At 46.7% G+C, this 14,727-nt stretch overlaps 1 protein-coding gene across 1 annotated transcript in view; it reads right to left on the reverse strand.

The window, feature by feature from the left end:
• Window positions 1–8,356: 8,356 nt before the first annotated feature.
• Window positions 8,357–14,727, reverse strand: part of LOC146788702 (fatty acyl-CoA hydrolase precursor, medium chain-like) — a 652,575-nt gene continuing 646,204 nt past the window's right edge. The window contains exons 13-14 of the mRNA XM_085630085.1: window positions 9,211–9,283; window positions 8,357–8,588 (exon numbers count right to left, since the gene is read on the reverse strand). Of these exons, the coding sequence (XP_085486211.1) occupies window positions 8,411–8,588; window positions 9,211–9,283 (251 nt within the window). The 3' untranslated portion in view covers window positions 8,357–8,410. The remainder of the gene's footprint in view (window positions 8,589–9,210; window positions 9,284–14,727) is intronic.

The following is a 14,727-nucleotide window of genomic DNA, read 5'->3' on the forward strand; positions in this document are numbered from 1 at the left end:
TCCTCTTCACGGCAGCAGCAGTTCTTCGCCAGCTTCCATTGTAATCGACGACGCGACCCGACACCAAAAGACACCTATGCACCCTGCTTCCCTGAATGAGGTAACACGAGTACTCCAGTGCTCCCATGAGTGCTAGCCCTAGAACTTCTTAAGTCCAAAAGGGTTTGGTCCTGACTTGATTCTAAGTGTCCCTAATCTTTAAATTTCCAACTGCGACATTGCCCATAGAAGCTAACGGGAACCCGTGGTTGTGTTTACACACTGCACACGGCCCCCGTGGGTCCCCTGTGTCACTACCTTGGGTGGTTCCTTGGGGTCCCAGTGATTCTACAGGATCTAGGCCTTGTGTCTAGTTCAGTCATGGTTTTTATACCACTTCATTGGTATATGGTTTGGTATGCCCCTAGGGCCCAAACGTGTATTTGTGCTATTTCTGTTGATTGCTAACTAAATTAAGTACTTCGAGCTCCAGACTCATAAAGAGTCTAGAGGGGTATGTTTTATCTTAAATACATATATTTTAAATATATACCTGGTGTGGGTGTCCTTTCATTTGGTCATTCAGGAGATTATAGACTGGTAAAACAAGCTGCTTTACATTCCTTCAAGACTTAGCCTGAAGGCTGCTCTCCATAGCTACCACTAGGATAGCTTTCAATAAAGGTTGTCTTTAACCTATCACTATAAGGGGTTGTTTGGACTGATACAAGGTGCCCACTAGAAATAGTGGATAGCATAAACCAGGCCAACTTCTCACAGGATACAACAGGGAGGAAGTGACAGGCAAGAAGTGACAGGCAAGATGCGACAGGTAGGAAGTGACAGGCAGGATGCAACAGGCAGGAAGTGACAAATGCAGATTCATGCATTTTAAAATGATAAGCGGTCACATTACAATATTTGTCGAGTGATCAAATCCACCATTTGGGGCACCATTTCTTCAAACTACTTTGTAGAGACAATCAGTCGCATTCACTCCTGGAAAGCACTGGTTTACGGAGCATTTCAAAATTATTTTTAGTGACCATGAGGAAAGGGGTCTGTTTAGTGCCATTTTAAATACACAAAATAGGTCAAATGATGTTGTAAAAGGATTTTTATGGATTAAGTAGCACAGAACTTCTTATATGAAAGGAGAGCACATGGGCGGGCAGGTTCTTGCCTACCTCAGTTTAACTTCAGTGACGCCGTTATTTAGACCCGGACAGTTTCAGAGATCAGAGGCGACCACACAGCAATGCACGCCTTGGTTCGACTGTTTGCTGCAGACCGTGGGAGGAGACAGAACTGAAGACACTGGGGCAGATTTACAAGCCCCCTGCACCACCAGTACGTCACTTTTTTTTTTCCAATTTTTTATTGGACATCAAATGCAGAAAAAGGGAATCAATGTGACATATATTCACATAGAAGAAAAAGAGAAAACCGTATCTGATGGCCAAATTTTGCATTTTTACCCCTCCCTCCCCCCACCCACAGAGGATCACCACATAGGAGGAAAAAAAAGGAACACAAAATTGTAAGACAAAACTAACACTAACATGACAAACTTGGGAGTACTTACAATCATATATACAATTACCCCTTATTCAGCCATTTAGTTAAAGAATACCAGATCTTTTCACCTTTGGCCCTTGCCCTTCTCCCCCTTCTTCTAAACACAAATATCTCCCAATTGTATGTAAATAATAGTTTGCTAAACCAAACATGAATCGAGGGAGGATTTGGATCGAGCCACGCCGTGGCCAAACAAAGCCGAAGCACCGCCATTGCTATATACACCCTTTTCCGGTCAGCTTCCTCCATTTCTTGATGGGAAATCCCTAGCATGATAACCTGGGGAGTCAATGATACTGCATATCCCAGTATGGATTCTAACCGCTGCTCAATTTTGGCCAACAATTGAGAAAGACCAGAACAGGTGGCGAACATATGTGTGCTATCTGCAGCCAGCAACCCACACGGCGGGCAGCGTGTCCCCGACGTCCCCCCCCATTGTTGGATACGCGCTGGAGTAATATATAAGTTACACCAAGTCTTAAACTTTGTACCTGCAAATTGGCAGAGATACATGTTGTTTGGCTAAACAAAATTGAGTCTTCACACTCACCTTGCCCAGCTAGTGAACTCGTTTGCCATCTCTCAAGGAGCTTGGCCAAGTCATCGCCCATCTTCTCGTTAATGAGTTTATATAGAGAGGGTGCTGTGTATTGGCCACCTTGAATTAGATCCAATAGAGGGATCCGCTCCCGATTGATAAGTCTTTTGGCCACAAAATCCCTTATCTGTAAATATTTGAAAAAATACTTATTCTCTATCCCAAATCTCTCTTTGATGGCCTCAAAAGTAAGCATTTCGGTATTCAGTATGAAATCCCCCATGCACTGAATACCTTTCTCAGCCCGGATTTTAAAATATGGATCTTGAAAAATTGCCAAAAGTAAGATATTATTAGATAAAGGGGAATATAAATGAAGTCGCCGAATCCCAAACTTTTTCCTAACAGCGGTCCAGACCCTGTAAGCACCAAGTAAAACCTTGAATTTGACCCTCTTAAAATAGGAAAAATCTATCTGGCGCAGTAGAAGTCCTCTAGCTTCGATCCCATAAATTAGATGATAGATTTAAATCTCGGAACATCCCGATATCCCCCCATTTAACAACTCTCCCATCTGTTTAAGCATGGTTACCCAATAATAGATTTGAAAATTAGGGCAAGACCAGCCTCCTCTGTCTCTCGATAGAGTCATATATCTAAGAGCCCTTCTTGGACGTCGTCCTGCCCATAGAAACCATGAGGCTAGCTGATCTAACTTCTGGAACCAAACGTTATGTATGTCTAGAGGAATTGCTCTAAATCAATAAAGAATTTTGGGCAGGAAGATCATATTTAAAACATTATTACTCCCAAGTTACGTTAGATGTAAGTTGTTTATTCTTCGGGAGTCTGATTTAATTTTCTGAAGTAACGGTTTAAAATTAATATCAGCGATCTCATCAGGTTTGGAGCTTATTTCTATACCTAAGCATCTGGCACTTGATACTATCCGCTGGTCGACCAGTGTAACCTTATCATTAACTACAATTTGAGTCTTGCTGTCATTCAGACGATGGCCAGATATCTTACCAAATTGCGATGTTAAAATAGTTATTTCTTCTAATGCCTGACGAGGAGCAGCTGTTGTAATGGCTAAGTCGTCTGCATAACCCAAGATTTTAACGTCTCCCCCTCTGGCATGAATAGGTTGAATTGCTTGAGTCTCCTGAATCTTCCTAATTAGTGGATCAATATAGATGGCAAATAATAAGGGGGAGCACAGACATCCTTGTCTCGTTCCACGCCTTATATTGATCTCCCCGGACTGTATCCCCATCAGAGCAATTTTAGCAATAAGATCTTTGTACATACCTTGTATTGCTCTTAAAAATCCATCCCCAATTCCATAATATTTCAAGACAGTCCATAAAAAAGGCCAGGAGACACGATCAAAAGCTTTCTCGGCATCTAATAGAATTAAGGCCATAGGGTCTCCTGTAACCTTGGTGTAATCAAACAATGTTATTACCCGTCGTATATGATCTATAGTTTCGTGACCCAGGACAAAACCATGTTGTTGGGGAGGTACCATTTGTTTGATAACTGACGCCAATCTATTTGCGAAGATCTTAGAATAGATCTTAATATCACTATTTATTAATGTGATCGGCCTATATGCCCCAGGGTCAGTCGCCACTTTCCCTTTTTAAAAATACAACGATCTTAGCATTCTGCCAAGACTTGGGGTGTGTGTCTCCTCTATGAACAATGCGAAACATCTCAAGCATTGTTGGTGCCAACTGTGTCCGGAAGATCTTAAAAAATTCACCTGGGAGGAAATCAGGGCCAACAGCTTTCCCGGATGGTGATAAGTCTAATGCCCGGATTATTTCTCCCAGACTAATCGGGGCATCCAGAATATCCCGGTCTACAGAGGACAGTTGATCTAATCTAACCTCTTCAAGGTATCTCTAAATTTTACCCTGTAGACTACAATTATCCCTTATCTCTTCCGAACATAGCTTCTGATAGAATTTCTGAAACGCAGAAAGAATTTCCCCTGGGTCAGTTACTAAACCAATGTCTGGGTCTGAAATGCCTGTAATCCGATTTTGTGCTTCTTTTTCTCTAATCCGCACAGCTAGCATATGGCCCACCCTTTCGTTGCTCTCATAGAGCCTGGACCGCCAAGTTAGGTATCTACCCGCGGATTTAGCAAATTAAATCTCCGTTATAGCGGATTTCACAAGTGAGATCCCAGTTTGAGCCATTTCAGCGTCCCCCCCCTCTGATAAAACCTTCACTAAATGATTCTCAGCTTTGACCAGTGTTTCATATAGTTCCTTGGTCTTATTTCTCTCTTTTTTCTGCAATTCCCACCCAAACTGTGTAGTCTCGCCCCTAATTCCAGCTTTCATGGTATCCCACACATTTTGAATACCCGCACTTCCCCCATTTTCAATAAGGAACCTAGTGATCCACCTGGCCACATGTTCAATATAGGTATTGTCGCTTAAAAGCGCCCTGTTAAAGGTCCAGCAAGTTACTTGTTTCTGGCACATAATGTTTACTTCCAAAACCAGAGGGTTATGGTCGGACATTACCCTGGGGAACTTAATGATTTTACTGCCCTGCACTAAACAGTGAGAAATGAAAAAATAATCCAGCCTAGCATGTGGCCTATGCGGAGCTGAAAAATAGGTGAACCCTGGATCATTCCCTTCAGCTACTGCCCATATATCTACCAGCCCATGCAACTCTTTCAATTGACTAAGAGATCTAAACACTTTCGGTTTCCGCCCTTGATATAATATTTCTGGATGATTGGATATCGCACAGCCCAAATTAATATTAAAGTCGCCATAAAGTATGATCGGCTAATTGACCAGTTCTAAAACAAGCCAATTATACCTTTCGGGATCATCTAATACTTGCGCGTAGACAGAGCATAATGTAAACATGCGGATATTAATAGTACATTGCGTCATTGCCCACCTCCCATATTTGTCAGAGACAGAGCGAGTAAAGTTTGCCAACCCCGCCGTGCAAATATAGCCACACCCTTTGTCTTAACCTCCTCTTTGGTAAACAAAATAATTGAAACCCGTCTAACTCCATAATTTTACTTCTAGTGGCTTCTACATGTGTTTCCTGGAGGCAGATGATATCTGCCCTCAAGATTCGAATATCTTCCCTTATCCTACGGCGTTTGGCAGGGTCATTTAGTCCACAAATATTGACAGAGACTATCCTAATACACCCCATTGAATATGTTGAACAGATCCGAGTATGATGTAACCCTGTGCATCATAAAAAGAGAAAAAAATAATATATCCCAACAAGCATATACCTATACCCCCAAATGTCCACTTGTGATGCCTCCTGCGTTAATGTGCGCCCCATGTCAATCCCCATCCCACCGCAAAAGAACCAAACCCCAATCAGTAATAAACGAGTAGGCCAGCCCCGCCTAAATCCTCAAAAATCACGATTCCAGATTCACAATAGCCAAAACAAGCAACACTATTTACACATTTTCCATTTTTAAAAAAAACAACCTTTGACTCTAGCTGGCACCCCCTTTGAGCTAAATAAAATAAAGAAAAATAAAAAAAAGGGGGGGGAGAAAAGGGGGAAAAAGGAAGCCCCGAGAGTCACGAGCTCAGTCAGCCATCAGATAACTCCTTTAAATAATTCTCAGCCTGAATCTCAGAAGTGAATACCCTAACCCGCCCCTGATAGATAACTTTCAACCGGGCAGGGTTCATCAAATACACTTCGCATCCAAGTTTTTGGAAGGGGCTGATCAGCTGCCGCAGACGCCACCTCCTTTCCACGGTAGTGTGGCAGGAAGTCAGGCCGGACGAAATAAGTCTGCCCCCCTGCTGATTTTTTGGCGTCTGGTCTGGCCTTTTCAAATATCGCTTACCGCAATAAAAAGATACCGAAGAATATTAAGATTGCTCAGGGCTTTGGGTTGGGACCAGGATTGCTTTTTACCATTAAGGGGAATCTGTGTACACGCTGGATCTCTGTTTCCTAGTTCCAATGAGATAATTCTGGGAAAGACGATTTAAAGAGCTTTAACACAAAGCCACGTATGTCGCCCCCTCGGTCTTTTCTTCGATGCCCAGCAAGCGTAGATTGTTCCTTCGCTGCCTATTTTCGGATTCTTCCAATTTCCAGAGGATATCCATCATTCTTGTATCATTCACAGATGTTTTTTGTTCAGTGCTTTCCAAGACGGCCTCCAATTCCACTACGCGCTCCTCCAGGGCAGTGGTTCTTGCTACCACCTCTGAGCAAGCTTTAGTTGTCTTGCGAATAGCGCCCTGGATTTGTTTGGTCGCCAGTTGTGACCTTCTGTGCTCCTGCCGAGCCTCACTTTGCATGGCCTTAAGGGTCGTGTATATTAAGCTGATTGAGGGAGCAGGCACCGCTTTTTTACCCGAAACACTAAGATTTTCTTCCTGAAACCCGGGCCCTGGCCCAGGCCCCCCTCCGCCTCCAAATTGGTGGTAGAATAGTCCCATTGAAGATGTTCATTGGTATCAGAGTGAGAGCTTTCATGCCAGGAGCCCACATGGTTTTTCTTTCTAGGTCGGTTAGCGGCCCTCCTTAGTGTATCGGCAGTCATAGGGGGGCTATCGCTATCACCCCCCGAGGCGTCTACATCCGTATTATCGGGGTCACTAACATTTAGATCTGACTCTTCTGCCAGCGAAAAAAAGTTTTCCCCGTCTAGAGTACATGGCACCGCATCTCCCAGCTCCTGAAAGTCCCCAACACCCTCGGTGAGAATATCATTACACCTGCCGCCCCTCCTCTTCTCTCCTGATAAGTACTCCTTTTATACCCACTGTTTGGACATCTGGGGTGTCGTGCACACTGTCAACCTCCCTAGTAGAGAGTGGGTCCTCTGCAGCCGCTTCACTGTTACAGGCTTTGTTAATAACAGTAGCAGAAACAACTACAGCCCCGGTGCCTGTACATGTGCTAGGGATTTTCTCCAACAATGGATTGGGTTGCTTAAACGGTTTCCCGCTTACCGGTTTGCCTGAATACATCCCTGGAACAGTAGGGGTCTTTTTCCGAGCCCCCCCCCCGGAAGATGCCGTTCCATATCGGGAGTTTTTTTCCTGCTCCCCGCCTTCTCCGCGTTATCCTGGATGGGGGTGTGAGCCGCCTCGTGTTCCTTTGTAGCAGGCAGCTTTTTGGGCATCACAGCCCCCTTCATGCCAGTAGCTCCCTCGTTTGGTGCCACTCTCCGTGGGGCCATCCTGCTCGAGCTCGCGCTCGCGTTCTCCCCCAGCAACTTGCCTGCCAGCCACGCCCGCCAGATAGCCAGATACGTTTGGCTGCTTGTAACGAGGAAATGGAATTCCGCCGCTGCTGCAAGAAGATGTTTAATCCTGTGAAGCTAACCATATGGAACGGAGGGGGATTTCGTGCTTCAGTTCCCTGCAAATCCTCAAGGCTCAGCAGGGCTTTCGATGCTCGTTATACCGTACGATAGCCGCGGCGGTAAGGGAGTGATTACCGCACAGCTCACGCAGCCGCCATCTTGCCCCCAGCAACAGCAACTTCTTGATGGTCAGAACTGAAGACACTAGGGCAGATTTACAAGCCCCCTGCGCCACCAGTACGTCACTTTTTGTGTTGTACCTTGGTGCTTTTTAATGCTCCATATTTACAAGGACAGGAAAAGCCACCCGGGGTGGCTTTTCCTGTTCTTGTAAATACGGCCCGTTCACAAGTAGCACTTTGCATTGAAGGGGCGTTCCATGGGTGTTGCTGTGGGTGTTGCCACGCAACACCCATGGAGCAAGACACATCTCCAGATTTAAGAGAAATCATAAATCTGGAGATGCGTCTGAATGCTACGCCACCCTAGAGGTGGCGAAGCGAGGTGCAACGAGGAGAAATGCTTCCATTTCCCCTTGTTTTTTCCTTTTTCAATGTGTGCTGCCTTCTACAGCACGCATTGAAAGAGGAAAATGCCTGTTGTTATTGTTTTTGTGCAAGAAGGTCTCCCTTCCTGCACAAAAACAATCTCCCTATGACGCAGGCATCCTTGTGCGCCAGCGCAGGGGGAAGCACAGAGATGCGACATGTCATTGTAAATATGTCGCATTCCTGTGCTTTGGAACTGACTCAGTGCGGCGCAGCCAACGAGCTTGTGGAATGCACTAAGTCACTTTCTTGTAAGTTTTCCCCACTGTTTCTATGTGATCCTTTACTGTCTGATGTGCTCAATGGTCACACGTTGATTAAGTGACTTTTGTAATTATACAAACTTAGTAACAACTCAGAAAATATGCTTCATTTAATTTTAATGGGAGATTCTGAACATGATTGTCTCACATCTTGGCATTAAGCACCTTTGCGCTGTTTCCTGGCTTCTGCCATCTTCTTCGGGAGAGTCTGTGTCCAGAAGTCCACCCTGCGGTCCTTCAGCTTCGTGCCCACCTCAGGCTCCAGGTCCAGCGCCAGGTATTTCTCGTCGCCATCATAGAGTGGCCACTCGGGCAGACCGTCGCCATTGGGGCTCCTGGAAGGAAACAGAGGTATCTGCTGTAATTGCGGTGTAACGACCCCCAAAGAGCTCCTGGAAGGAAAGAGAGGTGCCTGCTGTCACTGAGGTGAAACAACCCCCAAAGAAATCCCTGAAAGAAAGAGAGGTGCCTGCTGTCACTGAGGTGAAACAACCCCCAAGGAGCTCCTGGAAGGAAAGAGAGGTTCCTGATGCCACTTAGGTGAAACAAGACCCAAAGTGCTCCCGGAAGGAAACAGGGGTGCCTGCTGTCACTGAGGTGTAACAACCCCCAAAGAGCTCCTGGAAGGAAAGAGAGGTGCCTGCTGTCACTGAGATGTAACAACCCCCAAAGAGCTCCAGGAAGGAAAGAGGGGTGCCTGCTGTCACTTAGGTGTTACAACCCCCAAAGAAATCCCTGAAGGAAAGAGAGGTGCCTACTGTCACTGAGGTGTAACAACCCCCAAAGAGCTCCTGGAAGGAAAGAGAGGTGCCTGCTGTCACTGTGGTGAAATGACCCCCAAAGAGTTCCCGGAAGGAAAGAGGGGTGCCTGCTGTCACTTAGATGTTACAACCCCCAAAGAGCCCAAAGATAGGGTTGATTTACGGGTGGCCCTCGTATACCATGGTTAACCCTTACCCGCTGCGGGCGAAGTTCGCCCACTGCCTCATCATGGTCTTGCTAAGGGTTTTCTCCTCTTCTGTGAAATTAACTAAAATAAGACACAATGATGAAAATGTTAATTGTCTCACACATTCCAAGCGTTTGTTCTTTTTATGGAATGGCTGTCTATCTTTTTGTCAATTCCTAGTTTTAGGACACAGATGGGAGGTGAGCATCATGAGGGCACCCCTGTTTCAAAGGACTCAGACCTGCCCTTAGCCAGGGCTTAATTTGAGAAAAAAAAACATAAGTGCAGGACCCTTGTCCCGAGGCTTCACCTTGCACCGCCCATTACCCCTGACAGTGCTGCCAATGACAGAACCAATACGACTAACCATCCCACTCCTACAAGTTTGACGATTCAAACGTTTAATATACATTAAAATAACATACCTTCCGTCTAAGCTGCTCTTACAGCTTTGGGTGGCAAGTGTTTGTCATTTTTAATGTATATTGATTTTTTAAACACCTTCAGTTGTGATCATCATAAAGTTAGACACATAGCGCCACCATGTGGCAGGATTTCATAAGCAATGGTCTTGACAATAAAGTGCAGGTGCCGAGCTACTGAAACCGCCTGCTCAAATTAAGCACTGCCTCAGTCCGCTGACTATGTCTGAGTCAGAGCAGGAACGAGAGGGTATGCTTGGATAAAGACCTCTGCCTCACCATCAGGGACTCTTCAAGCCAAAGATGTCTCCTCGTCCCATGAGTGATGTAAAATTAACTCTCAACACAACAGACAAGCATAGGAAATAGCATAAGAATACAAAATTGGACAATACATAACTTAAATAATCCAAGAAGAGAAGTGTAGTCCAGGGGACGTGAATTTTTAAGTATGTGAAAATATACGGCAGCCTAGGACAGAATAATATGAGCTCAGATGGCTGCTCAGACCATCACGAGAAACCTACACAATGCCAGCCTCATTGTCCCTCTCACCTCCTGAGGTCACGTCACGTGTTCCCAGAGTCTGGGGTTGAATATGATTTTGAAGAGCACGAGGGAGCGGATCTTACTCTGGGGCATATTATCAATGGCCAGCGATAATTATCGCTGCTGAGCTTAGCGATAATTTTGTTATGGCAGGCTATCTCTGGAATTTATCGCCCTGGTAGCGCGTTATTAACAACACGTTTCTCCAGGGCGATAAAAATTCCAGAGATAGAGAGGTTATTGCCGTTTTGCATGCGATGTTCCCTTCAAACGGCGATAACCTTGCTGATACGACCCACAGGGTTGTATCAGCATAATCCACCCCAATGTTAGCGATTGGTAAGTCTGCTTTTGCGTCCATTTTCAGCCGAAAAGGGGCGATAATTTTATTGCCTTATCAGCAAGGTCACGGTATCGCGTGAATCCTTGTCTTAGCGCCCTTTCCCTTAACGCCCAGCTTTGCATCTCTAATGAGATGCAAAGTGGGCGTACCTTGCCAAGCTTACGTGGAGAATGTCGCTAAAAGACATTTCTCCAATTAACAAGGAAATCGCTAACCTGCTTAGCGATACTAAAAGAAGCACTAACCGCGCTTAACGCAGGTTTCTGTACGCCTGCTTTTAATCTGATTTAACCATGTAATCCAATGGGAGGTAGATTACATGGCTAAATCCACCCTGCCCTATCAGCAAGGTATCGCCTGTCGCAGTGCGATTATCGCCGGTTTTCCAGCGATAATCGCACTGTTTTGTAGCTAACGCTTGGATTTCTATCACTTTGGAGATATGCGTTGCTGATAGCACGCTATCTCCGCGATAGAATCCAGCGATAGCCGGCGATAATTATCCTAGCGCTAAGTGCGCTTAGCGATAATTATCGCCGGTTGTTGCTGATAAGCCCCGTTAGTTTTTGGAGGAAAACAGCGGTTTTATCCAAAAACTAACGTGTGCCAAAATGCTGGGGCTGCCTTCTAAATATCGCGATGTGAACATCAGTGATATTTGCAAGGTAGTCCATCCGGGGTATGCCCAGTGACGCCCACTTTGCATCTCATTAGAGATGCAAAGGGAGGCGTTGGGATAAAGGGTGCTAACATGCGATTATGCATGTTAGCACCCTCTTGTAAATAGGGCGATAGTTTTATATCCGCTTTTTTGGCTTTTTAAGCCAACAAAGCGGAGATAAAGCCTTTGTAAATATGCCCCTCAATTCTTTGCGTACTTTCATCTCCTGCCATTGAATCCGAGACCTAAGAGTACAAGGCGCAGGTGTTGTGTGATGTGTGTTCTATGCATCCATTGGCTAAGATGGCATACCCGCAGGACAGTCAGATGCACAGAGCACACATGGCGTCACTTGAGTGTGCACCACATCTGTAAGAGACCCGCCTCGGCCACAGCTGGTCTCCATACTGCACAGATATAGCTTTACCATTCAGCGGGTATAGTTCTATCCACCCAGGTGGAGTCGCCTTTGGGGTACGTAACACGCAGTACAATGTAGGGTACGGTCATGGTTTTGATGGTGGACATCACTTATGGCAGAGTTCAAAGATTTTCTGCAGTAAGTGGGGTGCTTTTATTTCGCCATTTGAGAAGTCCGTGAGGCAGCTCCATGATGCCAATGGCAGATGGTAGAGTTGCTACCACCTTATATGTGCACTGAAAGTGTGCCCACAAATTCAGGCTACACAGTATCCAAATTCATATCTCCCAAGCACACTGGGGGGAGTGACCCTTGATGTTTGGTGCACCCCATCAGGCCCTCCATGACAGACCACCATCATTCCATGGTGGACTTCCACAGTGGGGCCGCTTGCAAAAATGGAGGTCAGACTTAAACCCTGTGGTTGGAAGCCACGTTGCCACCGTTCTGGCCGCACGGATACTACTGCATGACGAGGCTGATGGTGCGGACCAAGCTGGGTCTGCCTGCTGGTCCTACAGCATGCCCCATCCACGGTCCTCTTCATTGGGTGGTGGGATAGGGCAAGAGGAGCAGTGGGTGGGACCCCTGACTCTCTTTGGCAGATTCCCATCGCCACCCACCTCTAAATCAGGCCTAACAAACTGGTAACATCGCCACGGACTCTGAAGAGCGCAGAAAGTCTAAATCAAACAGTTACACCACATCCAGGTCTGGTAAACACACTACATCAAAGCTCCAAGTCAAGCGATTACACTGGAGACATATGTACAGCGATTGCTGTGAATGGTCCAAGACCTAGTCTCAGGCTTAGGGAACTGAACACCAGGCAATCCTGAACACTGGGCCCTGCATTAAAAACCAATGTGCAGTTGGCTCTACGGCCGTGCGAGACTGGTGCCCAGCTGAGCTGCATCCACTGTGAGAAGTTGGCCTGATATATGCTGTCCACTAGTTCTAGTGGGCACCCTGTACCAGTCCAAACAACCCCTTATGGTGATAGGTTAAAGACAACCTTTATTGAAAGCTATCCTAGTGTTAGCTATAGAGAGCAGCCTTCAGGCTAAGTCTTGAAGGAATGTAAAGCAGCTTGTTTTACCAGTCTATAATCTCTTGAATGATCAAATGAAAAGACAACCACACCCGGTATATATTTAAAATATATGTATTTAAGATAACACAGACCCCTCTAGTCTCTTTATGAGACTAGAGTTCAAAGTACTTTAGTTACAAGTGTTTAAGCATCAGTAAAAGCCCAAATACACTTTTGGGACCTATGGGCGTACCAAACCATATACTAAAAAAGTGGTATAAGAACCACAACTGAAATAGGAAGTATGCCTATTGCCTCTAGAATCGCTGGGACCCCAAGGAACCACCCAAGGTAGTGACACAGGGGACCCACGGGAACTGTATGCAGTGTGGAAGCACAACCGCGGGTTCCTATTATCTTCTATGGGGAATGTCGTGGTTGGAATTTTAAAGATTAGGGACACTTCTAATTGAGTCAGGACCAAACCCTTTTGGACTTAAGAAGTTCTAGGGCTAGCACCCACAAGAGCATCGGAGTACTCGAGTTACCTCACCCAGGGAAACCAGGTGGATAGGTGTCTTTTGGTGTCGGGTCGCGTCGTCGATTTCAATGGAAGCCTGCAAAGAACTGCTGCTACTGTAAAGAGGAGAAGTGTCCGAAGAGATCCAAGCCTGGATCTAGGATGGAAGGAACCTGAAGCAGAGGGGACAGAGTCGGGGTCACTAGCCAGTGACCAAGGGCAGGATGGACCAATGCCCACAGCTGTTGGGTGCTTCAGGTGAGTTGACGGGTGCCTTGACTCTTCAGGCACGATGTCCAGGAAGTGTCGACGAAGTCCACGAGCCGGATTTGAGCTGTAACATGAAGTCTGTTGAGTGCTGCGGTGTCGGCGACCAGAATGGACCCAACAAGCCTTGGCAAAGGCAAGTCTCGTGCAAAGAGAAGAAGGACGTCGGTGCAGACTAGCAAGGTCTGAGGGACTCACCCAGCAAGGGTAAGTCAGGGCACTTCTGGCGCAACCAGGGAAGCCCAAGCAGAAAAAGGAGTTGCCTTTGTGGGGACCTGCTAGCCAACGGGCAAGTGATCGAGTAGGAGCCTTGAGCAGTAGCACTTGGAGCTGGCCCACGGGTCACTCGTGGAGTGGAGGCCAACAATCTTCTGTGCAGGAGCTGCTCAAGGCTGGGGCTACTGGGAGCCCAAAGCACAACTTCGAGGAGGACCAGGAAGATAGTGTTGCTGCAAAAGGTCAAAGTGTCCAGGGGTCACGGTTCCACGTCACCCACGATAGCCACAGGCCTCAGCTTTGCTGTGGACTCAGGGTAGCCTCGGGGAAGTCTGGAAATCCATGTCTGGTGATGCAAAGACTTTGGTGTCCGGCGGGAGCTTCAGCGATGCAGACCGGTTAGTTGCTTCTTTGGTGCCTGCCAAGCAGGGGAGTCACTCCTTGACCCCAAGGGAGAGTTCTTCAGTCTTCTAGTCAGGATAGAACGTCGAAGGTCCAGGATATATGTAGCAGAGTTTCGTCCAGGGTAATCTAGAGTCCTAGGGACTGGATTCCTATACTTATAGTAAGTTTAGAGGATGGACTAACTCTAAGGCCCCACCTATGGGTGGGCCTGGAAAGAGGGGTGGTTACACCCTTTTTCTTTGTCCAGTTTCACGCCAGAGCAGGGGCAGGTAGCCCCTGCAACCGGTTTGAACTGGACTATGCACAGGGACACCAAGTGTGCACCCAGTGCAGGACTTCAAAGCACCAGAGAGTGCTCCCGCCCAGCCCCAATACACATCTGCCTGTCTAGGGAGGTGGTTACACCTCCCTGTGACAGGAAACCTATTGTCCAGGCCTCCCCTGCCGGAGTTTCGGTCAGCAGCAGGAGGCCAGACCCGTGTCTGTGGCAGAGGCATCCATTTTGTGATGCCAGGGCTCAGTGAAGTCCTACCGGGTTTAGCCAGTGTGAACATGTCTCACCCTCTAGAAGGGTGGAATGCTACCCTCGCCGCCAGAATTGGCGGGGGGGGGTAGTATTCCAAAGCGTTTGACACCGAACACGACATGTTTTGATGCAGCCATTCCAAAGTTAGCATTTACCGCGAGG

This window comes from Triturus cristatus, chromosome 10 (assembly GCF_964204655.1).
Source record: "Triturus cristatus chromosome 10, aTriCri1.1, whole genome shotgun sequence".
NCBI lineage: Eukaryota > Metazoa > Chordata > Amphibia > Caudata > Salamandridae > Triturus > Triturus cristatus.